The sequence below is a fragment of the Brachyhypopomus gauderio genome, chromosome 7 (genome assembly GCF_052324685.1).
Source record: "Brachyhypopomus gauderio isolate BG-103 chromosome 7, BGAUD_0.2, whole genome shotgun sequence".
NCBI classification, from domain to species: Eukaryota; Metazoa; Chordata; class Actinopteri; order Gymnotiformes; family Hypopomidae; genus Brachyhypopomus; species Brachyhypopomus gauderio.
This window is the reverse complement of record NC_135217.1, coordinates 2,145,687-2,173,539: the sequence shown is the minus strand read 5'-3', so window position 1 is coordinate 2,173,539 and position 27,853 is coordinate 2,145,687. Positions and strand designations below refer to the sequence as shown.

Here is a 27,853-nt window from a genome sequence, read left to right as displayed (position 1 = left end):
ACCAGACAATGGACTTGTGACCACACAATGCAGAAAGAGACAAGATACACTGAAAATCTTACACACACTGTAAATGTTCATTTAGGTCGCAGTCTGGCACCTATTCATTATGCCACCAGCGTGTGTCCAAGAGGCTCAATAACTTACTTAAGACTCAACGTTGAAGAGTCAGAGTACAATTTTTAGACTCAAATAATTGTAAACAAGCATTTTTGGGTTTGGCTGAAAAGATCAGATATTACTCAGTGCTACTTATAAAGCCAGAAAGTTCCTGTAGTTACAAAAATATTGTTTTTATTTGCTCAAATCAATAATTATGATATGCACATACACCATTAATTAGACAAATCTGTTACATTAGTCAAATAATTATTTACATTTATTATAGCAAATATACAGCAATGTACAGTACAAAATTCATGTTACATTGATTTACATTTCTCAGCGTAAACAATAATTTAGGGATTTGGTCTAGAAACCAGAAAATGGGCACAACTGTGCTGACACTAGTTTGGGATTGACTGAATTTGCACAGCAGAATACCTTGTGGTAGACCTCTGCTAGCCTTCTGCTAGCCTTCTTGATTTACTAGTGTTGCCACCTGTCCCGGTTTTCCAGGGACTGTCTCTTTTTTCACGTGCCTGTCCCGGTTTTCCCGGGCTGTCCCGGTTTGTCCCGGTTTTCCTTCTTTTTAATATTCGGTCCCGGCAAAAAAACTAGGTATATTACAAATTAGGTATATTACAAATATTCACTTAAGAAACAGCTAAACAAGAGTTCTCAATAATGTTCCTAGCATGTTCTCCACTCTGTGAAATGTCTGTGTGATGATATGTGTTCCTGTGCTCTCTTTCATTATTGGAACCAGCCTCTAACCTTCTGAGAGACTCCCTTGCCTCTCCCTTCAGCTGGTGGGGCTGGTCTCTCTGAGCTGCTCTTCAAGGTTATCTCATAAACCTCCTCAAGCACTGAGTGAGTCTCTCTGAGCTCTGAGAGTCTCTGTCTCAGTGTCTCCAGCTCTCCCTCCTTTTCCTCCACCTGCCTGTTAAACTCCTCCTGCATCTTGGACTTTGAGACCAAAATGTTTTTCTGAAGTTCAGGCATGATGATCTTCATGAGGTTCCTTTCTGCCTCCACCCTGGCCTCTCCTTTATACGTCTCCATGATCTCCTCCATCTCCTGTTTATGTCTCTCCTCCATCTCTCTCCTCTCCAGCTCTCGTTTTTCTTTCAGTTTCTTCACCTCGTCTTCCATTTCTTCCCTTCGCTCTACCTCTCTTATCAACTCTCGTTTCAGTTCTCTCTTTTTTTCCTCATCCTTTTCTTCCTTCATCTTTCTCTCCAGTTCAGTTGTTCGATCATTAAGTTGTCTGATATCCCCTTCGTGTCCTTGTATCACTCCCTCTATCTTTTTCAGAGAGTCTTGCATCTCCTTTTCCAGTTTCTCTTTCATTTCTCTTTCATCATTTGCTTTATTTTCTTCACTTTCCTTCAGGATTTTTATCCTCATTTCTCTGATCAGAGATTCTGTCTCCAGGTAAATCTCACTGCTGTAGAATCGCTCTCTCTTTCCTTCTACCATCTTCTCTATCTTCTTCAGCAGCTCTGAGATCTGAGACCCATCCCCACTCTCCTTAATGTTGACACAGTGAAACCTGTTCCCACATTTCTCCACAAGTGTCTGGACCTCTTGGCTTCCTGACTGAATGAACTGTTCAGGATTTTGCTCTTCCTCAGTAACAGTGAAGAGGATCATGGTGTTCCTCCAACATCTCTCTCCAAACATCTCCTCCATTCTCTCCAGCATCCCTCTCTCCTCTCCTGCAGGCTGCTTCACTGGTATGACTAGGAGGAAGGCGTTTGGCCCTGGGGCAGACAGACGGACACAGAGTCCCACGTCCTGTCTCACCTCCTCCAGAGAGAGTTCAGGGCAGAACCAGTCAGGAGTGTCCACCACAGTCACCTTCCTCCCAGCCACCTCCCCCTGTCTGCTCTCACTCCGCTGGGGGAGTGTAGATGTAGCAGCCTGGCTCCTCTCCTCTCTGCCCAAGATGGTGTTTCCTGCTGCACTCTTCCCAGACCTAGTCCTCCCCAACAGCACCAGCCTGAGTTCTGGTACTGGAACTGGCACTGTAGAGTCTGGACTGGAGGATTCTCCACCCACTGGAAAAGTACAAGAATTTACCAAATCAAAATTTTGTACCAAATTCTGTTTGGAGAAAAACTAAAGCTACTACATGAAGTTTTCCTCTTACTCAGTGGAGGAAGTCTCTCAATACTGTTTCTCCTCCTGAATGGTGCTGCTGAGCCTTGAGTCTCTCCACACACTATAACAACAGAAGCAGACAGAATGGAGAACACGTTATTCAGAAAGCAGAATAAACAGACAGATCATATAATGGAAGTATTTTATTACAGACTTATTACAGTGTGCTTTGTGTATCTAGTCTTGGAACATCCTGTGATTGGTTAAGGTAGGACTTGAGTTTAATTACTATTGCCTCAGATTCTGGTAGATTCTAGGCTTCTTATCATAACCTTGTTGCTTGTTAGCTGTTATTGGCTGTAATTAGTCACTCCAGGTGTAGTTTCGCCCTGGTCTAAGGTGTGAATTAAGGGGCAGATACTGCACTGACTAAAACAGATAAATTAGGACAACTCTAGTTTTGGATTTCATTGTGCTTTGTTTATCTAGTCTTGGAACATCCTGTGATTGGTTAAGGTAGGACTTGAGTTTAATTACTATTGCCTCAGATTCTGGTAGATTCTAGGCTTCTTATCATAACCTTGTTGCTTGTTAGCTGTTATTGGCTGTAATTAGTCACTCCAGGTGTAGTTTCGCCCTGGTCTAAGGTGTGAATTAAGGGGCGGATACTGCACTGACTAAAACAGATAAATTAGGACAACTCTAGTTTTGGATTTCAGTGTGCTTTGTGTATCTAGTCTTGGAACATCCTGTGATTGGTTAAGGTAGGACTTGAGTTTAATTACTATTGCCTCAGATTCTGGTAGATTCTAGGCTTCTTATCATAACCTTGTTGCGTGTTAGCTGTTATTGGCTGTAATTAGTCACTCCAGGTGTAGTTTCGCCCTGGTCTAAGGTGTGAATTAAGGGGCGGATACTGCACTGACTAAAACAGATAAAATAGGACAGATAAATTAGGACAACTCTGCTACAGATGCATGCATCTGCAGGTATGCAGGTATGCAGTATGCAGGTATGCGGTATGCAGTAAATTTCTACGCTCTTTGATTCATCTACTTTCCTCCATAGACACTGAATCTCTAACCCAGCTAAAGTCTCAACTTATTCTGCCATTTTCTTTCCCTGCTAGTATTCATAAAGCTTGTTTTTATTCCACAATGTGTCTGCCAATTCCTGTGCATGTATCTCACAGAGCTCATAGATACCATCATAGTCATCGCAACACCAGGAACCTAACTTACCCACAATGTTCACCACAAACTCCAATCACAGTGACTGGAGGACTCTGGAATTGCTAATCTGCTGTCCAGAAGGCTGACTTCATCTCAGCTCTTGCATCCCTCCACTCGCTACACTTCTTGGCTCTGACCGAAACCTGGATCACTCCAGAGAACTCTCTAACTCCGGCTGCTCTGTCCTCTGCCTTCTCATTCACCCATTCCCCACGACGCCTTGGAAGGGGAGGTGGCACAGGTCTACTTTTATCTCCAGAGTGGCGTTTCACCCAACTCTCCTTTTCAGCTCTTTCAATTTCTTCCTTTTGAGTTCCATGCTATCACTGTGTCCTACCCCACTATTCTTCACATCATTGTGATTTATCGCCCTCCAGGTTCCCTTGAGAACTTCATTGAGGAACTTGATACCCTCCTTAGTCAATTCACCATTGAAGCAAACCCGCTCATTCTCCTTGGAGATTTCAACCTTCCATCCGACAAACTTAAATCATCTTGCATCCTTCCATTGCTGTCGTCATTTGACCTCACCATCAACCCATCCACTGTGACTCATAGAGCAGGCAACATTCTGGACCTGGTCTTTACACGTGACACCAGAACATCGGACATCACAGTCACCCCACTCCACCTGTCAGATCATCACCTTTTATCCTTTTCTTTCCCCCTCCCTGCCATCTCCACTCACACTTCCCCTGTACATTCTTCTTACTTTCACCCAAGTTTGCGCTCTATCAATCCCTCAACCCTTGCTACCACTATTTTGTCCTCCCTTCCTCATCAGAACTGTCTGTCTTCTCTCTCGCTGGACACAATTACTGATACTTTCCTCTCTACGCTCTCTTCATCCATCAATCTTCTGTGTCCTCCCTCCCCCAGGCTTAAGAGATCTGTTCCATCCACCCCCTGGCTAACTGAAGTGCTTCGCAGCCACAGGAGAGATCTAAGAACTGCAGAGAGGAGGTGGAAGAGAAGTCGCCTAGATTCAGACCTCCGCTCATATCAATCTCTCCTTTCAAAGTTCTCATTGGAAGTCACATCAGCAAAGTCAGCCTACTACAGAAAGAAATTTGAATCATCTGCATCCAACCCACGCAAGCTATTCAGTATTTTTTCTTCACTCCTTAATCCTCCCTCACCCCCTCCTCCATCCTCTCTCACTCCTGAGGATTTTGTCATCTTCTTTGAAGAAAAGATTGCAGCAGTCCGTCAGTCCTTCTCCCCAGCTCCCACCCTTCCTACTAGTACCCCTAACCCAACACTCAACTCCTTGGCTTCTTTCTCCCCTCTCTCCTCAGACAAGATACATCAACTTCTGACTTCTAGCAATTCTACTACATGCCCACTGGACCCAATTCCTTCCACTCTTTTCCAGAATACGTCAAGAGAACTCCTTCCGTTCATCTCGGCAATCATCAACAACTCCTTAGTTTTGGGTCATGTGCCTACCGTGTTCAAGATGGCAAGGGTGGTACCAATCCTGAAAAAAGCAACACTTGACACCTCTGACATGAACAACTACAGACCGGTATCACTTCTTTCTTTTCTATCAAAAACTCTGGAGCGAGCAGTCTATGACCAATTATCTCTCTTCCTCACCCAGAACCAACTCCATGATCCTAATCAGTCTGGCTTCAAACGGGCACACTCAACAGAAACTGCCCTCAAAGCAGTGACCGAGAAGCTCCATGATGCCAAGGCTTAAAAGCTATCATCAGTATTAATTCTTCTAGACCTTTCTGCAGCCTTTGACACTGTCAACCACAACATCCTCCTCTCTGTTCTTTCTAGCCTAGGTGTGACTGGCTCTGCTTGGAAATGGTTCCAGTCATATCTTGAAGACCGTTCCTATCAGGTAACATGGAGATGATCTACATCCAATCCATGTAAACTTTCCAATGGAGTCCCCCAAGGCTCGGTCCTAGGCCCTCTTCTCTTCTCTTTATATACTCGTTCCCTTGGTGACATTATTTTGTCTCATGGTTTCTATTATCATTGCTATGCTGATGACACCCAGCTAATTCTTTCCTTCCCTCATTCTGACACCTAGGTCTCTAGGCGTATCTCGGCATGCTTGACAGATATTGCTTCATGGATGACTACTCACCACTTGAAGCTCAACCCTAGCAAAACTGAGCTTTTGAACATTCCAGGAATCCCAAACCCACACAACGACCACAGTTTCCTTTGAGAACATCTTGTTAACACCATCAGAAACTGCTCGAAGCCTGGGTGTAATGTTGGACAACGAGTTGTCCTTCTCAACACGTGTTTCAAAGCTGACCAGATCCTGCAGATTTCTCCTCTGCAACATATGGAGAATATGACCCTTCCTCTCACAGGAAGCTACTCAAGTGCTTGTGCAGTCTCTAGTAATCTCTAAGCTGGACTACTGCAATTCCCTACTTGCAGGTCTTCCTCTACGGGTCATCAGACCTCTACAACTAATTCAGAATGTTGCAGCACGACTGGTCTTCAATCTACCCAAGTTCTCACGTGACTCCTCTGCTACGCTCTCTTCACTGGCTTCCAGTAGCGGCACACATCAGATATAAAACATTGATGCTTGCTTACAAGGCCAAAAATGGACTGGCCCCTCCCTACATGATGTCCATGGTAAAAAGCCGATCTGTACAGCGAAAACTTAGAACCTCAAGCGTGGCTCAACTTGAAACTCTATGCTTAAAGTCTCATGGAAGACAAAGCTCCAGACTATTCTCCATCCTGGCTCCAAGATGGTGGAACGATCTTCCATTAGCTGCTAGGACTGCAGAGTCTATTACTATCTTCAAGTGTAGACTGAAGACTCACCTGTTTGTTGAGTTCTTACCAGAACACTAATTCAGCTGATACAACTTGCCGTTGTTCTTAAATTGTATGTCTGTTTATGGTTATTTGTGCTTCTAGGCAAATGTCTAACTTGCAAAACACTAGGCAATGATACTGACTCCTGTAGTTTAGTAGTAGTCTGACTCAATGGTGTCTTGAATTCTGGCCTATTTGTACTATTTCCTAGGATGTATTCTGTGATCAGAAGCAAAGCATTTTGTAAGTCGCTCTGGATAAGAGCGTCTGCTAAATGCCGTAAATGTAAATGTATTCCATTTATTCCAGGTAGGTGGAGGTGGAGATAAATGCCTGCGAGTGTCTCCACATTAACATGCTGACAGCAGTTTCTGTATCAGGAGCTGCACTCAGGTGCAGAAGATTTCACACTCTCGCTCGACAACAACATTTTGGTTTATACAGACCTGATGACTTGACTCTCAGCATGTTAACCAAATGTGGGTTTTATGAATGTGTGTGTGTGTGTGTGTGTGTGTGTGTGTGTGTGTGTGTGTGTGTGTGTGTGTGTGTGTGTGTGTGTGTGTGTGTGTGTGTGTGTGTGTGTGTGTGTGTGTTAAAAGTTATTCCAGGGAGGTGGAGCTGACTGCCTGTGAGTGTCTCCACATAAACACGCTGACAGCAGTTTCTGTATCAGGAGCTGCACTCAGGTGCACAAGAGTTCACACTCTCGCCCCATCACGTCTCTTTCCGCCATGTAGTCATCCTACACTCCTGATTACTCTTACTTATGTTCAATTAGTGTTCAATTTGGTATTGTATCTCATGAGACAACAACATGTGGACCCAGTGTTACCCAACACTGTCCATGTCCTCTGTTCCCTCCCATCACCCGGATGCTAATATATAATACAGCGTAAATCTACCCTTCATTCTCCATCATTTTATATGCAACACTTTAGTTTAGAATTAGAAAAGAAAGTAGTGCCTACCTTTCCCAGTTATTTTTATTTCATAATCAAACTACTCACTCTCTGGAATCTCCCCGTCATTGATGTGTGAGTCTGGATCTGTCCTCTCCTGCAGTTGTCTGCTTCTCTCCTCTAGAAGTCTGTCTCTCTCATCTAGAAGTCTGTCTCTCTCCTCTAGAAGTCTGTCTTTCTCCTCAACCTGCTTGTCTTTCTCTTCAAGCTGTTTGTTCTTTTCTGCCAGTTCAGTTTTCTGTTGTTCCAGTAGGATCATCATCTCCTGGAGTTGACTGGTCTTCTCCTGTAGTTCCTTTCCCAGTGTCTCCAGTTGGTGTTTACTGGTTTCTTCCTCTCTGACTGTGTTCTCCAGTAGTGTCTCTCTCTCACTCAGCACTTTGCTCATATTCTCCAGTTGTGAGTGTTTCTCCTCCAGTTCTCTCTGATTCTCCTCTAATGTCTTTCTTCTTTGTCTCAGTTCATCTTTAGTCTCTCTGAGCTGTGTCTCCTTCTCTTCTATCGTCTTGTCCTTCATCTGAAGTATATTTGTATTTTCTTTCAGAAGTCTCTCTTTCTCCTGTAGTTCCTTTCCCAGTGTCTCCAGTTGGTTTTTACTGGTTTCCACCTCTTTTGCTGTGTTCTCTAGTAGTCTCTCTTTCTCCTTGACCAGTTCATTCTTCTCATTTATTATTTTATTTTGGTTCTCTATTGTCTTTAAATGTTCCTCTAATTCAGTGTCTTTTTGAGTTGGTTGTTTTTCTCTTCTACAGTCTTTTTTCTCTCCTCCAGTTGTGAGTGTTTCTCCTCCAGCTCTCTCTGATTCTCCTCTAATGTCTTTCTTCTTTGTCTCAGTTCATCTTTAGTCTCTCTGAGCTGTGTCTCCTTCTCTTCTATCGTCTTGTCCTTCATCTGAAGTATATTTGTATTTTCTTTCAGAAGTCTCTCTTTCTCCTGTAGTTCCTTTCCCAGTGTCTCCAGTTGGTTTTTACTGGTTTCTACCTCTTTTGCTGTGTTCTCTAGTAGTCTCTCTTTCTCCTTGACCAGTTCATTCTTCTCATTTATTATTTTATTTTGGTTCTCTATTGTCTTTAAATGTTCCTCTAATTCAGTGTCTTTTTGTTTGAGTTGGTTGTTTTTCTCTTCTACAGTCTTTTTTCTCTCCTCCAGTTGTGAGTGTTTCTCCTCCAGCTCTCTCTGATTCTCCTCTAATGTCTTTCTTCTTTGTCTCAGTTCATCTTTAGTCTCTCTGAGCTGTGTCTCCTTCTCTTCTATCGTCTTGTCCTTCATCTGAAGTGTATTTGTATTTTCTTTCAGAAGTCTCTCTTTCTCCTGTAGTTCCTTTCCCAGTGTCTCCAGTTGGTTTTTACTGGTTTCCACCTCTTTTGCTGTGTTCTCTAGTAGTCTCTCTTTCTCCTTGACCAGTTCATTCTTCTCATTTATTATTTTATTTTGGTTCTCTATTGTCTTTAAATGTTCCTCTAATTCATTGTCTTTTTGTTTGAGTTGGTTGTTTTTCTCTTCTACAGTCTTTTTTCTCTCCTCCAGTTGTGAGTGTTTCTCCTCCAGCTCTCTCTGATTCTCCTCTAATGTCTTTCTTCTTTGTCTCAGTTCATCTTTAGTCTCTCTGAGCTGTGTCTCCTTCTCTTCTATTGTCTTGTCCTTCATCTGAAGTGTATTTGTATTTTCTTTCAGAAGTCTCTCTTTCTCCTGTAGTTCCTTTCCCAGTGTCTCCAGATTGTTTTTACTGGTTTCCACCTCTTTTGCTGTGCTCTCCAGTAGTCTCTCTTTCTCTTCAAGCTCTCTTGCCTTTATAGATAACTCTGTATAAGAATGATCAATAAAATGTTATAGTAATGTTATCATGTTTATAAACATAAACATGATAAACATAAAGTTAACATAAACATAGTTATTTACTATTGTTAACGTGCAGCCATACAAATACGGATTAGATTAATATGTTTATGTTTAAGAGCTAAACTACATAAAAGCTAGAATCAAACATAAAATCAGACATGTGTTGTACAAGGAGGGATTTGAGTGAGATTAACAGCTGCTTTGCTGAACAGGACTAAACAAAACTGAACAGAGCTGAAAATAAATATGGTGTAATTAAGATTGCACCCCAAGAGGCATGGTGTTTTCATGGTGTTTTATGGTGTCATACTTGCTTTGGACTAGAATGAGCTCCTATACATCTGTTTAACACTGCAAAAATAATCTTCTAATCCCACAGAAATTCTTCCGACAGCATGAAGTTGTGGAGGCGGAGAGCAGGAGACAAGGGGGCATGCTCACCTGACCTCAGAGCCACACGACATGGCTTTTGGCTGGTTCTGCCCATCACACTTTTCTCTAACTTGCACTCACACAGCAATACAATGGACAAAATGAAACTGCTAGTCAGAATAATAAAGGCCTTTCCTACTACATCTACATTCTGCTTCAGTGACATGGTTAACTGACACGACTCCTGACGCCATGCTGTAGCTTCCCAGCTTTTCCTGTACAGAGCAGGCCAGGATCCAGCTCTACCTCACAAAAACAGAGCTGGAGGAGTTTGTTTATATATTATCTACTAATGCAGGGATGCAGGGAACTGTTTTAGCCAGAACATGCTCTCTGAACTGAACTCTATTCAGACTGCAGAATTAACTCCATAATTCTTGTCATAATCTATGCCCCCCAAACGTCACCCAACAACTTACGTCAACAGCTGACTGACCAGATTACTGAAGTTCACGCTGTCACCGATAAGGAAAATTTTGACCACACCAACCTGAGTGTAAAATTTCCAAAATATGAACAATTTATCCCACCTGCCCTACCAGAGAAGACAAAACACTTGACCATTGCTACACCACCATCAAAGGCATCAGATTACCACCCATGCCCAACATGGGATCTCCGGCCATTCCCTCGGTCATCTCATCCCCTCATACAGGACTATGCTTAAAACCACAGCGCCTGAAGTGAAATCAAGAATGTGGTTTCCTAATGCCACGGAGGATTTGAGGAAATGCTTGGACTCTGCAACCGGTATGACTATGCAGATGCAGTGACCTCTTACATAATCTTCTGTGAGGAGACACCTACAACACTGCTCTTAACAACTTTCCAACCATCTTCATGTATCTCTTCATCCAATCCCTGATCAAGTTGCAACTTTGTGCATTAAAAACAGAAGAAAATAGTTATAGTTCAGGTGCAGAAAAGAAATCACCTCTTGCGTTTATTCCTGCTGGAAGGATTTGATAAAAAAGTGCCATAGAAAGGAACCCTCCAGTGTTTGTTGGTAGTGTTTCATGTTGTGTTGATATCATAATGATCATCTGTGTATGTTCACCTCCATTTTCATTTTGTTTCTGTGTTGGTAAATGTGTTCCATCCCTACAACGCTTGCTGAGTGTCATAATATACCAAACAATTAATTTGACTGTTTTAAACTTACCTGTAAGTTGCTGTTCTTGTTTATTCAGTAGAGTCTCTCTATCAGTCAGTTTTTTTTTCATGTTCTCCATTTGGGCATCTTTCTCTTCAAGCTGTTTACAAATGCTTGCAATTCTTTCATCTGCTTCCTTTAGCCGTGCATCTCTCTCAGTAAGATTCTTTTTACTAGTCTCTAAATTTACCTTAATAACTCTGTCTTTCTCAATTAACTGTGTGTCTTTCTCATACAGGAGCTCCTTTTTCTCATTTAATTCTTTGTCCTTTTCCATAATAATTTTCTTAATTTTTTCAACGTGTGTTTGTGCCTTTTGTATCTCTGTGTCTTTAATTTTCAGTTGCTGGTCTCTCTCATGTAGAGTTCTGTTTCTCTCCTCTAGTAGTTCTGATGTGTTCTTCAGCTGTGGTTCCAATCCCACCAGTTTGGTCCTCTTCTCTTGAAGTTCATTCAGAATGTCTTTTACTCCTGTTTTATATTCTGGAATTGTTCAATATTATAGTTAGTATGGTTAGTCTAATGTTTTAGAATAAAAACAATGAGTACTCAGTACCCATGTTCATTCCTTTTTTGGAAATATTTCATACGTATCTATTCATTGTTAGGAAATTCATTAGCTTAATATTGTACCTTCTAAACTGCTTTCATATTTCTCTGGTCATAGTGTATTATTCTAATATCTTGGCTCAAAAAATAATTAACACAGACAATTTTATTTCACAATTTGACTAAATATCTTCCAGCTTTATGCACTGACATTTTCCACCATCACAATCACACTGCATGCTTGAACCTGCTTTGGAGACCCAAATTCAGATCCAGCATCACTATGGATGAAAATTGAGAGGTCTTTTCCATCCACAGGTAAAGATGCTATCAAAACAAACCCAGTCAAGACGTAGTTATCTGTCAAATAAATGATTTATGGAATTTTATGGAAGAGAGTAATAGAGTAATCATACCATGATCTCAGTGACTAAAATATACAGTCAGAATTAGATTACACTATTGATTAGAAAGTAAACTCTCTCAAACATTTGCCACAGAAAGAACAGTTCAGTAAAAATGATGATCAGAGAAAAAGCAACACAGAACAGTACATAAGCGGAGAATCCACACAGATGAGTTGCAGGAAGGAAGCAGAGAAGAGAGGACCCCCTCCTGTTCCTCACCAGTGCAATAGTGGTTGAGCGATTATTCAGCAGACGACAAGCAACAACAAAACGGAACAGAACTAAATGCAACAAACAGACAAGAGGCCCTTTAGTTAAGGCCACGGGTGATGCTGATCAATGATTAAGTGCGAGCTCTTTGCCTCCCTCTGGTGGATACAGTTGGTCTAGTCCAGGGGTCGGGAACCTAAGGCTCGCGAGCCAGATGTGGCTCTTTTGATGGCTGCATATGGCTCGGAGACTATTTTTTTACTAAAAATAATAATGCTAAAATATAAACGTATTTCAATCCATTAATTTCTTGCCGCTCACGTTTGCGGGTGGCAATCACTTATGCAGTCATTTAAAGCGCGCGTTGGAGATTTTCGTGTGCGTACTCGTCTTTTTAAGTTTATCACCCATCCACACGAGTGTGCAGTGGACAGCGCTGACCTGAGTTACATCCCCGGTGTCTCAGTCAGAGATTTTTCTGGATCGCGGACCAGCTGTTTGTCCAAACCTGGAACGCGCTTCCCATCATACACACACTCCAACGTGTGAGTTTTGGTGTACTGACAATGTTTGGCTCTACGTATGCATGTGAGCAGTCGTTTTCACACGAGGCTGAAGTTGGTTACTTATTCGCAGTTTGAGATTCGTTTGGTTACTTATTCGCAGCTCCGTATTCGGCGGCTGAAGTTGGTTACTTAGGGCGTACTCACACTAGGCACGGTTTGCTTGTTCCGTGCTGGGGCCCGGTTATCCCTGATTTTACTGAGCTAAATATCTTCAATCCTATATCGCAAAAAGAGCTCACAACATTGATTAATTCGTCTAAGCCTACATCATGTATATTTGACCCAGTTCCAACCCGTCTATTTAAAGACCTACTCCCAGCCACTGCAGGGCCCTTACTTAATATGATTAACTCCTCCCTTAACCTAGGTTACATGCCCAAACAATTAAAATGCGCCATAATTAGACCCTTGATTAAAAAACAGAATCTCGATCCGCAGATTTTAGCCAACTATAGACCCATTTCTAATCTCCCATTTATCTCAAAAATTTTAGAAAAAGCAGTTTCCAATCAGTTAAACCACTATCTCCAATCAAATAGTATCCATGAAAAGTTCCAATCAGGATTTAGACCAAACCACAGCACTGAAACAGCTTTACTCAGGGTAGTGAATGATCTACTAATATCGGCCGATAATGGGCTCGTCTCGTTCCTTATACTGTTGGATCTTAGTGCAGCTTTTGATACTGTAGACCACAACATTTTGCTGGATAGACTAGAAAACACAGTAGGTATTAAAGGAGTCGCACTCTCCTGGTTTAGATCATATTTAACTGACCGCTTCCAATGTGTAAGTGTTAATAATAAAACCTCTAAATCTGTGCAGGTTAAATATGGTGTCCCACAAGGGACAGTCCTAGGACCACTTCTATTCACACTGTATATGTTACCCTTAGGCGAAATTATGCATAAGCATGACATCAGTTTCCATTCCTACGCAGACGACACTCAGCTATATTTATCGGCAAAACCCGATGATTTAGGCGCAAACAGTAAGATTGAGAAATGTGTAGAAGAGATAAAACATTGGATGGCATGTAACTTTCTAGCACTAAATGCCGATAAAACAGAATTGATAATAGTTGGGTCTAGGGCTGCGAGAGACAAGATACATAATGCAGCATTGAATCTACATTCTTTTACTATAACCCCCAGCGCAGAGGTAAAGAACTTGGGCGTCACAATAGACCCAGATCTCTCGTTCGATACACATATTAATAATATAACTAGGGTAGCGTTCTTTCACTTGCGCAGCATTGCCAAAATTAGAAACATATTAAATATTAGTGATGCAGAAAAACTAATCCATGCATTCATATCCTCTCGTTTAGATTATTGCAACAGTCTCCTAGCTGGATGTTCTGGTAAATCGATAAACAAACTCCAGCTGGTTCAGAACGCAGCAGCACGAGTTTTAACAAAAACTAAAAAGTTTGATCACATTAGTCCCGTACTATCGTCATTACACTGGCTGCCAATTAGATTCCGTATTGACTATAAAATACTTTTATTAACATATAAAACGCTGCATGGCTTAGCTCCAGACTATCTTAGTGAACTTATTGAACAATATAACCCAGCGCGTTCACTTCGCTCGCAGGACGCAGGGTTATTAACTGTTCCTAGGATCAAAAAGATCACAGCAGGTGGAAGAGCCTTTTCTTTTAAAGCTCCACAATTGTGGAATAATCTTCCTGCCTCTATTCGGGACTCAGACACAGTCTCAATGTTTAAAACTCGATTAAAGACTCATCTGTTTAGTTTGGCCTTTGATTAATCTGTTACATATTTACTACATCTCGTATCTTTTCTCCGAGGTTCACCTGGAGAATAACATTGCAGTCGGAGCCTACAATACCAGCATCGCTGCTCCGACACGGAATGAAAGCCTGGCGTTCATCAACAGACATTTACAGTGACAATATCATAACCCAGAACTTTCATTTTTACCTTTACTTAGTCTGATTGTGTGATTTGTGTGTGACTTGTGTATTTGTCTGTATTTTGTGTAATCTGTGTGTTAACGGGCTGCCCAATGGAGGATGGGTTCCCTTTTGAGTCTTGGTTCTCCCGAGGTTTCTTCCTATTCCCCACTATCTTAGGGAGTTTTTCCTCGCCACTGTCGCCCTTGGCTTGCTCATTAGGGTTCTGGACCCGTAGTATTGTTAACCTTTTAAATCCTGTAAGGCGCTTTGTGACAACATGTGTTGTGAAAAGCGCTATACAAATAAACTTTGATTGATTGATTGATTATCCCCCCTCCCCACTCCCCCGCTGGCCTGCACTCACACTCGCTTCAGCAACCCGGCCCGAGCACGCTTACGTCATCACAACGCCGCTTTATTTGGAAAAAAGCGCGCTCGCACAACACTATAGAGTTCACGATTCTCTTTTTATTGTATTTTTGGAGTGCAGAAACACGGTGCAAGCACAGATTTATCGATAATTTAACACAACGGTTGTCTGCTAATCGCTTTGCCGCTATGACTGTTTAACGTGAGCGTCGCATCACTGATGTCATGTTTGAGTTCCAGCGAAATGAACCAATCAGACGAGGCAGCAAGCGGGCCCGGGCACGGATAGCGCTCACACTAGAAGCGAACCGTGCCCGAGTCCACATGAATCGTGCCCTGGCCCACCTCTTCAAAGCGGGCCCGAGCACGGTTAACTGATCCGGGCCCGGGCACAGTTGGAGCGCTCACACTAGCCAAACGAACCGTGCTTCGGCAGGCAACCGTGCCCGGGCCCGGATCACAGAGCCTAGTGTGAGTACGCCCCGTGTGTTCACGATGCGTGTTTGCTGCGCATTTTGTTTAAAGGCGATAGATTAAACGTTACATTAAACGAGCGTAGGAGCAAACATTTAAGAGGTTATTGTTTCCCATACTGATTTTGTGAATGTAAAAAATAAAAATATAATGAAAGCATTTCATTTGTAAAATGGTTTCTATTTCAAGTCGTTTCAATTGTATGCAATTTGTACATGATGATTGAATTCGTCAGCATTTCTAACGTATTCTTAGAAATACATATTCTTAGATTTGAAAACTAAAAACACAGAAATGCTGTTCTAGAACACAAATAATCGGAAGAAGAAATACCAGCACACAACATGGCATATTGAGCAGTGGGCAGATAGGTGAACGCATTTTAAAGGGGCAGTTTCAGAGGCTTATTGAAAGCCTTATTGATTGTGGGCCAGAGAAATAACAAATGGAACCTTTCAATAAGGCTTTCAATAAGCCTCTGAAACTGCCCCTTTAAAATGTGTTCACCTCTCTGCCCACTGCTCAATATGCCATGTTGTGTGCTGGTATTTCTTCTTCCGAAAGAAATACCAGCACACAACATTTCTTCTTACAAAATGCGCAGTAAACACGCATCGTGAACACACCCTTTTTGAATAAGTAACCAACTTCAGCCGCCGAATAATAGCGCATTTCCACTAGGGCCTGCTTGGCGCGGTACGGTTCGATTCGCGACGGTTTGTGAGTGTTTCCATTAGTACCAGTTCCCAGTTAGCCGGCCCCTTCGGGTACTATTTTCGTACCGACTCGCTCGAGGTTCTAACCGTTCTGAAGCGGTACAGTTCTGTGACGTGGAGGAACAGCATGACGCTGATTGGCCAGGGAGTGTCGTCACAGGTTGCGTCAGGAGAGCGACTCTTCCGCTATGCTATGGACTCCTCAGCCATTTTTAAAACCCAAGGAGCGAAGACTGTTCCCTGGTCAAACGCCGAGGTACAAACCTTTCTGTTAATAATCAGCGATCAAAAAATCCAGGGCGAACTGGACGGGGCCACTAGAAATGTAAAGGTTTTTAGCGAGGTTTCCGTGCTAATGGCCACTCATGGCTACCAGCGGTCCGTTCAGCAGTGCCGGTCGGTCCAAGCTAAAAAAGCTTAAAAGCGATTACCGGGCGGTGAAGGACCATAACGGACGCAGCGGAGCAAACCGCAAAGACTGGAAATGTTTCCAGCAAATGGATGCCATATACGGTCACCGGCCAGCCAGTAACGGAAGAGAAAACGTGCTGGACAGACACGGCAATGTTGGTGCTGGAGGCCACGGAGAATGGTGAGTGTATTGTGATTTCAGTTTTACTAGGCTCGTAAAAGATGTAATATGAACGTAATATGAACGCATCTATTGTAAACGCAGGAATTTAGAGCTGTGTTTGTAGTTAATGTTACCACCACAGTCACTACTGTACAATAGCTAGCTCTTAGCCTTGCTAGTTGCTAGTTAGCTGTAGCCATAAACAAAGCATGAGCAGCGATGACGTGCTACACATTTTGTGCAGTTACGCTATATTGTTGTTGCTTTCACGGGAATAGCAATAATATTTGTTTTAATAAACAATAATATGTTTATTATTTGTTATTTTTTACGTTCAAGATTCCCCTTCCACTGACGAGGCGAGCGGAGTTGGCGGAAAATGTTTCCTTCAACCGGGCTTTCCTCGGGGTGCTTGGCGAACTTGTGAACACCATGTGAGACAGACGCCAGTAAAAGCACACAAAATGTTGCTTGTAGTACTATAAATATTTATTTCATATAAAGCTATACGTTATTTTTAGGTAATTTGCTTTTTGCACTTTTTTTAACTATAACTATATTATTTACATATGTTGTACTTTAAATATCTATATTTCAAAGTTTGATTTCATTTGATTGTATGACTGATGCTTTTTATGCAGGGTGTGTTCAGCCTGTTTGAGTAATACCAAATTATTATCAATAATTAGAGCAACCACATACAATAATGAAGATAAAGATAAATAAGATACAATAATGCTATGTGTTAAGGGGCATCGACCGGTGTTGTGGTCGCATACAAATGATGTCACGACACTACAACCCGCGCGCCAACAGCGACTCCACCCACATTGTGGTGGTCCACCATTGTAATGGAAACACAACGCGACTGTACCGTTCCGTTGCGAATCGATCCGTATCGAACCGTACCGCGCCAAGCAGGCCCTAGTGGAAATGCGCCATAAGTAACCAAACGAATCTCAAACTGCGAATAAGTAACCAACTTCAGCCTCGTCGTTTTCACATCTAAAAAACATTAAGACCAACTTACGATCACGTTTAATGGATGGAAGCCTCAACGCCTGCTTGAAGCTTAACCTCACCTCGTATCAACCAGACTACAAAGCCATCAGCAAAACCATTAGTCGCATTAGTCGTTAACAGCTTAACAACGTTATTTAAAAAAGAATTCCGAGACCTATTATACTTTAAAAGGGTTGGTCTTTACTTTTATTTTTTTAAACATATTGCAGGGTTGCATTGAGCGTGCAACACATGCATTTGTCTTCACACGCTCACACGCCACACTTCCGATATCTCACGCCGAAAAAAAATCTAGTTTATTTACCTCTGATCCACATCTATGATTCAATGAGTTACTAGTTCGATCTGGCACCAACCACTGGTGATCGATCGATCGCGATACGCGATATAATACTTAATTCGTGTCCATTTTACCCCCCCGTCAACAACTTACGTTCGCAAGTTGGCAACCCTGATATTGGCTCTCATGGAACTACATTTTTAAATATGTGGCGTTCATGGCTCTCTCGGTCAAAAAGGTTCCTGACCCCTGGTCTAGTTGAACCCTGGCTGAATTATTTCACAGTCTGCCAGCTGTACTTCAGTTCAACTCAATTCAATATTAACTGAATTTTAATGGAAAAAAGTGTTTATATGTGTAAATGCTTTCATTTGCAGCTTTTAACATACCAGTCAGCAGAGCAGATTCCTCCATTTTCATTCTCTCTTCTTCCGTCCATTTTCTGGGTATCTGTGGAAATGAGTACAATAGTACTCAGAAGAGTATATCTGAGATACCATAATATACTGTATGAAAAATCATTGCTCCAGTTAGACTGTGCTAGCGCATGAGAAGGCCCACCCTAAGCCTTACGCTCAGTTACATACAGTGATAAACGTGTGTGTTTGTGTGTGCAAGGCAGGTTTATGTATATCAGAATCAGAAATACTGATTTCAGAGTGTAATTGCAGTATATTGCACCATTCATACATAAGAACAATTCAAAGTACACAGGAATGCATAGATTCTAACATCTTAATCATATGCTCACCTGCTGGACAAGGGTATGTGGAACCTGATGATCTGATCAAAGAAGAAATTTGAGAAAAGTAAAAACAAAAGAAAAGTTGGTAAACGAGAGACAGAATATACATGTTTGCTTGAAGCATATTTTCACCCATAGTGACCTGTGCAATTAGTTGCTCTTCTTATTTTGTTAGACGTTTAATCTCATTAAATGGTTCTGTCATAGTTACTCCTGGAGAATCACATGACACCAACCACTTATGTTCAAGACATCATACCAACTAAAATTTCTACATTGTGTGTTGTGCTCTCTTCACTACAGAGTTTAGTGTCAGCTGTATGTCACTCTAGAGCAGTGGTTCTCAAACTGTGGTACGCGTACCACTGGTGGTACGCAGAGCACCCCGCGGTGGTACGCCAGATGAACTCGGAAAATAAAAGATGCTTTGAGGTTTTTTTTTTTTTTTTACACAACACATTTTTTTTTATTAAAACAGAATTATGACAAGTCCTGAAATTCAGAAACTAAAAGGGATTACTCGTATTATGTACGGAGAAAATGTCGCTAAACAGTTCGACCTGGTTCATCTTTCAAACGACACGGTCACTCGCAGAATTGATGAAATGGTGGACAACGTCAGACAAACATTGACCGAGAGAATTAAAATGAGTAAATGCTTCTCACTGCAGTTAGATGAATCCATAGATGTCGCAGATTTAGCCAACTTGCTCGTTTACGTGCGATATGAGTATGAGGGCATGTCGCACGAAGACTTTTTGTGCTGTAAACCAACCACTACCAACACGAACTACAGGAGAACTACATTACAGGGTTGCCAACTTTTGACGTTCGCTTGGAGTGAGATTTTTACGGAGCCCCTAAAGGATCTAGGTAGAAAATTTTTTTTTTGAAAGCTAAATTGTTCCCTCAATTTAATAAATCGTTGCCTCAATTTAACAAATCGTTCCCTCAATTTATTATTTCATTCCCTCAATTTAACAAACCGTTCCCTCAATTTATTATTTCATTCCCTCAATTTAGCAAACCGTTCCCTCAATTTATTATTTCATTCCCTCAATTTAACAAACCGTTCCCTCAATTTAATAAATCATTTAAATAAACCTCAAATATCTGATTTTGTGCACAACATGCAGTACACCAGACATCATGGACCGCTTAAATTTGATTATATTTTATTTTGAACTTGGTTTAAAATATCTGGACATACTTCAGGTTTTGGCTGTTAAACATGGCATTGTTTTATCTCTGACATCCCTTAAACGTATTTTATGTAAAAATGGGTTGTTTCGGAGGAAAACCTATGATGACATTGGGCAGACCATCCGGTTCATCCGAAATCAGCTGCAAGGGTCTGGAGCACTCCATGGGTATAGGTGGATGCATAGTAAGTGCATAGATCAAGGTGTCAGAGTTCGTAAAGAGGATGTGCGTCTAATCTTGTCCACCCTGGATCCTGATGGAACACATAGCCGCAGAGCAAGGCGTCTGAACAGGAGAGCTTATTATGCAAAGGGTCCAAATTACATATGGCATGTGGATTCATACGATAAACTTAAACCGTTTGGTATTTGTATTAATGGTGCAATCGATGGATATTCACGAAAATTAATATGGCTAAAGGCATATCACACCAGTAGTGACCCACGTGTTATTGGAGGTTATTTTCTTGAAGCTGTTGTAGAACATGGAGGATCTCCCCGTATAGTACGAACTGACAATGGCACAGAGAACAGTGTTGTACGAGACACACAACGTTTTTTCAGACGTAATGATGAAGATAGTGGAGATAGAAGTTTTCTCTATGGTCGCAGCACAGCCAATCAAAGGATCGAGAGTTGGTGGGGACACCTCAGGAAGGAGTGCATTGAATTTTGGCTTGAGCATTTTCACAGACTGAAGGGTGATGGAGATTTTGATGGAGATTTCTTGGACAAGAATCTGGTCATCTTCTGCTTCTTATCATTAATTCAGGTAGAGTATTGACTTATAAAAGTCCTGATGAAACTTACAAAAACATTGCTGTGTGGTAAACTGCATTAATTGAATTCAAGTTTATTTTGCAAAAATATCAAATATGAATGAGAATATCCTGCTATAAGGATACACAGGTGTTCTGAGGTTCATTGAGACTGAATCTACAAAAAAATGCAATGTTTTATTAACTAGGATCATCTGAACCCAATGAGGCCTTTGATTAATCCAAATGAATTACTGTAACACAATATGTGCAAAGTGTGGTTGTTTATTAAAAAGGAATACAATTTCATTTTTCATGTATAGGATGAACTGGATGCTACAAGAGAATGCTGGAATAGCCATCTGATCCGTCCCTCAAGGAATGAAAATGTTCCCCACGGGCGGCCTAATGTAATGTACACCGTTCCAGAACTGTATGGCTCTGAAGATTACTTATGTCATGTGTCAGAACAGGAAATCATCAACTGTGAGACAGACTGTTTACATCGCAGTGACATTGCTTGTGATGAGGATGTTTACAGTCTGTGTACCTACATAATGGCAGAGTACAATTTAACTGTTCCTGAAGATCTCTACATGGGTATTAATTTATACCTTACACTCAAGGAAAAAATTGGCATAATTTAAAATCTATGAAAAATTACAAACAGTACAACTGTAGTACAACCCGACTTTATTCATGTATTTTTTGCTTCTGTAACATCTTGTAGACATCTTGTATAACAAGGAAAAGATTTTTTTTGTTATAATTGTCACATTATCCTCACAGGTTTACAAAACAAACATAAAATACAAAAATCTAAGATAACTTCTCTGTGTGTGAGAGAGGGAGGATTTAAGTGTAAATGAGAGCAAATAAAAAAGTTACAATAAATGTTTTTTAGATTTAAAATCTTTAAGATGTTCAGCAACATTTAAGCTTGTACACCTGAGAAAACAAAAATAACAGATATACAAATTGTATATTGCTGTCACACTTATCCAGAGCAGCTTGCAATCTTCATTTGTGACATCTAGAGAAAAGTCTGGAAAGACCAAGAAAACTTCTAATCTACCAACAAAAAATAGTTTTATATGATTAGAAAGTTAGAATATTATTTTCTCTCCTCTTATCAGTTATAACATCAAAACCTTGTATCTACACTTATTTTCCATTTTCCATATTTTCCATTCATTTTTAGACGTCTACATGACCACCACAGAGCAGGTGGATCATACTCTCACTTCAGTGACACTTGACCTGTATGTTGTGGTGTACTGTGCACAGCTTAGCTGTGTTTGATTCACTCATACCAGTGCAACACATACTAATACAGCACCACCATGTCACTGGTCACTGTGTTTGATTCACTCATACCAGTGCAACACATACTAATACAGCACCACCATGTCACTGGTCACTGAAGCTGAAAATGATCCACCTGCTTTGTGGAGGTCCTGGTCATTGAAGAACATCTAGCTGTAGAACTAAGAAGTGCATATTTATGGTAAGTGAAGCTAAAAAAGAATGTTTGAAATAAATGAACAATGGATGTCGATACAGGGGAGGTTTCATTGCTGATGGCTGATTAAGGTACATGAAGTTCACAGTAAAAACAAAAACACTTCAAACAACAGGAGATGTGATATTTGGCTATAGCAGTTGTACTATTGCTCATGAACTTAATTGTTCTTTGTTCTCTGCATGTACAGAGAGACAGATTACACAAATATTTAGATGAAGTTAAGTTACTTACGTTCTAACATTCTGCTTGCATTAACTTGCAGTGTGATGTAACTAGAGCTGGCATCTAACCCTATTTAAAAATGAAAGGCCAAAGGGAATAAACATATAAAAAAATTATACTTACAAACAAATGACACTTTTTTTGTATATGAGTGTGACAGTAAAACATGGAGTAATTTACTTACATTTGAACTGGAACTTCAGAAACTGGGTGAAACATTCAAAAAGGTAATCTATGCATATTGACAAAAAAAAACAAGAATAAAAGAAACATTTTTAACTTGAAAACAATTGAAGAACTATTATTATTATTATTATTACAATTTGATTAACAAACATCCATTTTAAGCAATCCAACAGAAAAAACGTGAACAGTGACAAGTAGCCATTTATTGACCCTGTCTCCTTATTGATTACTTTGATTTAATCAAACATTTATTGCAAGCCTGAATTAATTTGTAAATGTTTAGTGTTTGAAAAAAAGCATAGTATAAATGCACTTTGTATGAGTAGTTGGGAGAGAGAGAAAACTGTGTGTACTTACACCTGAACATTCTTCAAAACCTGCAGTGTGAGGTAAACAGTAAGGGGCCCTAACCCCTACATATAATAAAAGTAAACAAAATAAGTGTTTTGACAGTTTTTTTTTTAACTAGCATATTCTAGTAAATTTAGAAGTGTTTATTTTATCATCAAGAAATATTTGTCCAACAAATTAAAAGGTGTGTTGACATATATGATACTCTCTTTATTGTGAAAATATGCAATGTACCATCAATTAAAGGATGTCCATCACCCAGACATTTGAGTCCAGAAGCCGGCTGAACTCTTCTGACATTTCCAGGTATGATGTGTAAGTGTTAGGCATCTCCAACACACAACCACAGGTATGTGCTTGGGGACTTCTGACAAAATCACTGCTTGGTGCAACAAATCTCACATGAATAGTGGATGTTACAAGAACATCTGCACCTATAAAATAAAAAAACATTTATTTTATTCTACATTGTACTGCTGTATAATGAAAATGCAATTGTATAACACATTCATAGATGTGGAAAAAAATAAAATAAATAATAATAGTACCGCGTAATTACCTGTACAAAATCGAAGAAATTGTTTCAGATGTGTATGTGAGCAGTTGCGTATATACTTCTTTAAGAAGTCAAAAATGGCCTGGTCCCGCTTATTCAAATTTTCATCTGGCTGAAGAGCTGCAAGAACTTTCTTGTTGGATGGGTAAAGGTTGCACAGGATCTCGTCTAAACCCCCAGGAGGCAATTTCAGTTTTTTCAATTCTTCATTCCAGCACTCTGATATATATGCAGGATCTTGAATGATTTCTTTGTGAGACACTTCAAGTAACGTTTTCTTGAGGTTTTCTGCACTGATGAGAGTTTTCACATTGTGGGCATCAATGAAGTCAAGCCAGTCTTCACTGTCAGAAACTGATGGGAAGTCTTGCATTGCTTGTTCTACAATTCTTCTTTCATCATTTGGGATTGACTGCAGAAATGTTTCCCAGAGTTCTTCTGATGTTACCTCAAGTCCAAGACAATGCTTCAAGAAAGGTTTTGCTAATGCAATGGGAAAGTAGCTTGCATTATTATATCCAAGCACCATTACTTTTGCAACATCAGTCCACTTGTCTGTCATGTCATGTCGAATCATAGGAATTTTGATTGCATTGCCTGTTGTGCACTTCATAATAAATGCATCCCAGTATTCACTTAAGGCATCCCTGAGCACACCTCCATTGTCTTCTCCTTTTTCTGTAGAACCGTTGGGTAAAACCATTTCTATTTCTAGTGTATCACTAACTGACACAAGACCACAGTGAAACACATTATTTAAATCTTGAAACACATTTCCTCTGCGTAATCTAATCTTTGTCACCTGTGGTGGCTGATTATAAATCAGACTGTCCATGTCAATGGGTAATGTGTCATCAAGAACCTCACCATCATCTGGAAGTGCATGATATCCCACTTGAATTTCCTCATCAATGGAGATCTGTGAAGTTTGCCCATCAATTTGTACTGACAAATAAGTCTGCTGAGCATGAGTTTCACTAAAGGAAGCTTCGGGAATTTGTATGTTTTCCAACTTTGCTGGCTCATCAATTATTATAGGGGAAAGATGAGATACCATGTCTAATGTTACTATTGCAAGTGCTGGCTGTTCTTCATGGTCTTGAACTGATACATCCAACAAGTCTGTACATACACTGTCTTTCAGGCCTGTAGTGCTTTCTGTTGACTTTTGGCCCTGTGGTATGTAATTTGAGGGTGCATCCTCTAAGACAACAGAGGAGGCACCTTCTGTCTCAGCCACTGATCCTGTATTCTCTTCCACTCTCTTGATGATGAGGTAAAGGCGCAGCATTTTTACTTTTCTAAGTTCATAAATGTCTATTAAAGTAACATGTGGAGCCAGGATTTCTTCTGTGAAGTCACAAATATCACATTCAAAATCTGAGATCTTTCCAAGCTTTGACTTACCATTAGGAAAGAAAAGGATCTTTGCTGATTCCAGTATTTCAGCCATTGTGGTGTTTTTAAAGGCTTTTACTTGACGTTTACCCCCACCCTTTTTCTCTCTCACTTGCTTAAGAATGTCCCCTTCTTGCTGAAGTACTCCAATTTGGAAACTGCGCTCCAATTTCTGTGCATTAGTGTTGTTCCTAAGCTTTTCAGAGCGGTTAGTGTCATCATGTCTGCGTTTAAGTATTCTGTCCTTGAGTTTTGTCATAAGGTTCTCTGTGGCTTTTGGTAGGTTTCTTGGTTCCTGAAGTCTTGCTACCTCCCGTTTGCAATACTGGCGCACAGCTAAACGATCACCATATTTTGGCAGGTACTTTGACAGGTCCTCATTTGGCATGCCATCAATTGCAAAACAGTCAATCTAAAAAAAGATGAGTGAACTGTTAAGAGTTATGTGAAAGTTTACATACATGTAATATGGTGGATACTGTAATATATTTTAAATTATTGTATTATTTATTTTCATGAAATAAAATAATACCAATAAATAAATGGGATTTCACAATATCTCAGTTTAGCAAGGTACTTTAAGCCCAAAGATGAACCTGTCCAATAGGAAAAGTCTAGCTAGACATCCAGGTGTCTGTGTTGTGTGACAAATTTAACAGTGCTACTGTATATGAAATACTCCTGTGGTGTCCTGTTTACAACCAAACCAAAATGCTGATATTAAGGAGATGATATTAAAAAGACTTATTTATAATATTTATTTAGATATGAATGCCTATTAAAATTATGCGCTAACCATAGATGTTATGACTCTTGTCTTTAAACGCAGAATATTTACTGTTCAGTACAGAACTTTTATAAGCTAGTTACATTAATTTGAACAACACCATGTAAACAAAGCAATGACTGATAAGGCCCACTCGGTAGATACTGAAGTAGCTAGATACTGAAGCACAGCGTTACCTTTTCACTGATGAAATTCTGGACTGTCGCTTCTTCAATGTGACGACTTCGAATGAACTCGATGAAGCTGTTAAATGAGTCGTAATCCATCTCGAGTGCTTATAGCCATATGGACAACAAATTAATAAAATGTTAGCTAACTTTATATATATATATATATATATATATATATATATATATATATATATATATATATATATATATATATATAGTCAGCTAGCAAGCAACCACTGTAGTGTACTTTGGAGGTTAATTTACTACCGACGGAGCCATGATAGTAAATGAGAGTTTGTACAGAGTTCTCGCTACATGAGTCTGACTACCGATAGCATACACACATAAAGCATTATTAGTTCATTATGGTAACAACATACCAGTGTCTGTACGAGAGCTGAAGAGACGACCCTGTTAAAACTGTTGGTCCTAGACTACTGTGTTATTCCATATTTGAGGGAACGAATTATTAAATTGAGAGAATGATTTATTAAATTGAGGGAATGAAATAATAAATTGAGGGAACGATTTATTAAATTGAGGTAACGAATTGTTAAATTGAGGCAACGATTTATTAAATTGAGGGAACGATTTATTAAATTGAGGGAACAATTTAGCTTTCAAAAAAAAAATTTTCTACCTAGATCCTTTAGGGGCTCCGTAGATTTTAACCTGGAGCCGGTGGCGAGTGTATTTTGTTGAGCGGGGGGTGGGGGGGGGGGGGGGGGGGGGGGGGGTGCCGAACGTAAAATGGACACAGATTCAGTGTTATATTGCCGGTGGATGGCGTGTGTCTCACGCTCAATGCGTGAGAGTTGGCAACATTATAACATATGTGTGTAATGAGCAGGGTTGCCAAATGCGTGAGACACACGCATTTGACCGTCTTCACACGCCACACATCCGATTTCTCACGTCGACAAAAAAAAAATCTAGTTTATTTACCTCTGATCCACATCTATGATTCAATGAGTTACTAGTTCGCTCTGGCGCCAACCATCGTGATATAATACTTAATTCGTGTCCATTTTACATCCTCCCGGTAACAATTTACATTCGCCCCCCCGCCCGTCAACAACTTAAACTTGCCAAACAGCTTTTTCTTTTTTTTGGGGGGGGGGTAGTAGGTGGTACGTGGAGGTTTTTTGTTTGACAGTTGGTGGTACTTTGTCTAAAAAGTTTGAGAACCACTGCTCTAGAGGCAGTACAACCAGTAATTAATCTTAATCTGATTAAAACATCAGCTTCAAGCAGCTGCAGGTGGTTTATACTCACCCTCCTCATCCCAGAAGTCCTGTGAAAGTGAAAAATACAATCGTAGGTTTTCAGTTCTCAACTGGATACATTTGATTTTTTTTAGGTGTTTATGCACTAGGGTTAGAGTTAGGGTTAGGGTGTGATTTATGTGTGTGTGTGTGTGTGTGTGTGTGTGTGTGTTTGGGATCTACTTCATATCATTAAATGGAGACTTCAGGCTTTCTGATATGTATTAGGCATATTTTTAAAAACAGCAAAAAGGTGAAAGCATAGTTACTTACGCCTGTGAGTGATATGTTGACTGCATAAAACATCAGACAGGAAAAAAAGTTAGAGATATATATATGTTTGACATTTTTACACTTTAAACCATGATGTGGATGTTTGTAGCACTTATTTATCTGAATAGAACAGAAATAGAAGCACAGAAGCACTCCTTATTTCTGTTACGTCATGTTTCATCTCATCAAAGTTGGTTAATCTAAAGTGGAGTTATAGAAAACGTACCCCAACCAATGCTCGCAGTAAGCTCTTCTGTTCTGTCTCCACTGGTCACCTGACACAGGTAATATCCTCTATCTAACAATGTACAGTCTCTCAGCTGTAAGGAGACGTTTCCTCTCTGCAGCTCCTCCATGAACAGACTCACTCTGTCCTCGTAGCCCCTCCCCTCTGTCACCTGTCCATTCTTATACAGACAAACACAGTCTGTCCCCTTAAACCACCTGATCTCCATGGCAACAGCACTGGTTTCAGGAGACAGGTGACAGGAGAGAGTGACAGCAGAGCCAGACTGATGCTCTTCACCTCGAGGGCCAGAGAGTTTGAAATCATCTGTACAGAAATAGACACAGATTGAGGATGTAAAACACACTGTATGGTCAGTTAAAGTAAGCCAAACGCAAAAAAAGTTGGACTTACGGTTTCCTGCATTAGCCATCTTGTTCTCTTTCTGTACGTTCAAACTAAGAATGTC

The 27,853-nt window shown here is 40.4% G+C and overlaps 1 protein-coding gene and 1 long non-coding RNA gene across 4 annotated transcripts; both read right to left on the bottom strand.

Moving 5' to 3' along the window:
* Positions 1 to 357: 357 nt before the first annotated feature.
* Positions 358 to 27,853, bottom strand: LOC143518432 (uncharacterized). The gene is given in 11 exon segments (XM_077010915.1): positions 358 to 2,162; positions 2,255 to 2,326; positions 7,253 to 7,937; positions 7,940 to 9,006; positions 10,638 to 11,111; positions 18,110 to 18,170; positions 18,472 to 18,503; positions 26,896 to 26,914; positions 27,159 to 27,178; positions 27,385 to 27,711; positions 27,799 to 27,853. Coding segments are annotated over 11 exon segments (4,083 nt in total). The 5' UTR covers positions 27,818 to 27,853; the 3' UTR covers positions 358 to 855.
* LOC143518435 (uncharacterized) lies at positions 20,994 to 26,078 on the bottom strand. Of its 3 annotated transcripts, none has more exons than XR_013132177.1 (8): positions 26,001 to 26,078; positions 25,627 to 25,724; positions 23,269 to 25,075; positions 22,944 to 23,143; positions 22,716 to 22,771; positions 22,357 to 22,404; positions 22,182 to 22,241; positions 20,994 to 21,373 (listed from the first exon to the last, which is right to left on the bottom strand). It is a non-coding gene; the product is annotated as an uncharacterized LOC143518435 (long non-coding RNA). The 3 variants fall into 3 exon arrangements; XR_013132176.1 differs by lacking the exon at positions 20,994 to 21,373 and adding an exon at positions 21,399 to 21,496; XR_013132178.1 differs by lacking the exon at positions 20,994 to 21,373 and adding an exon at positions 21,426 to 21,491.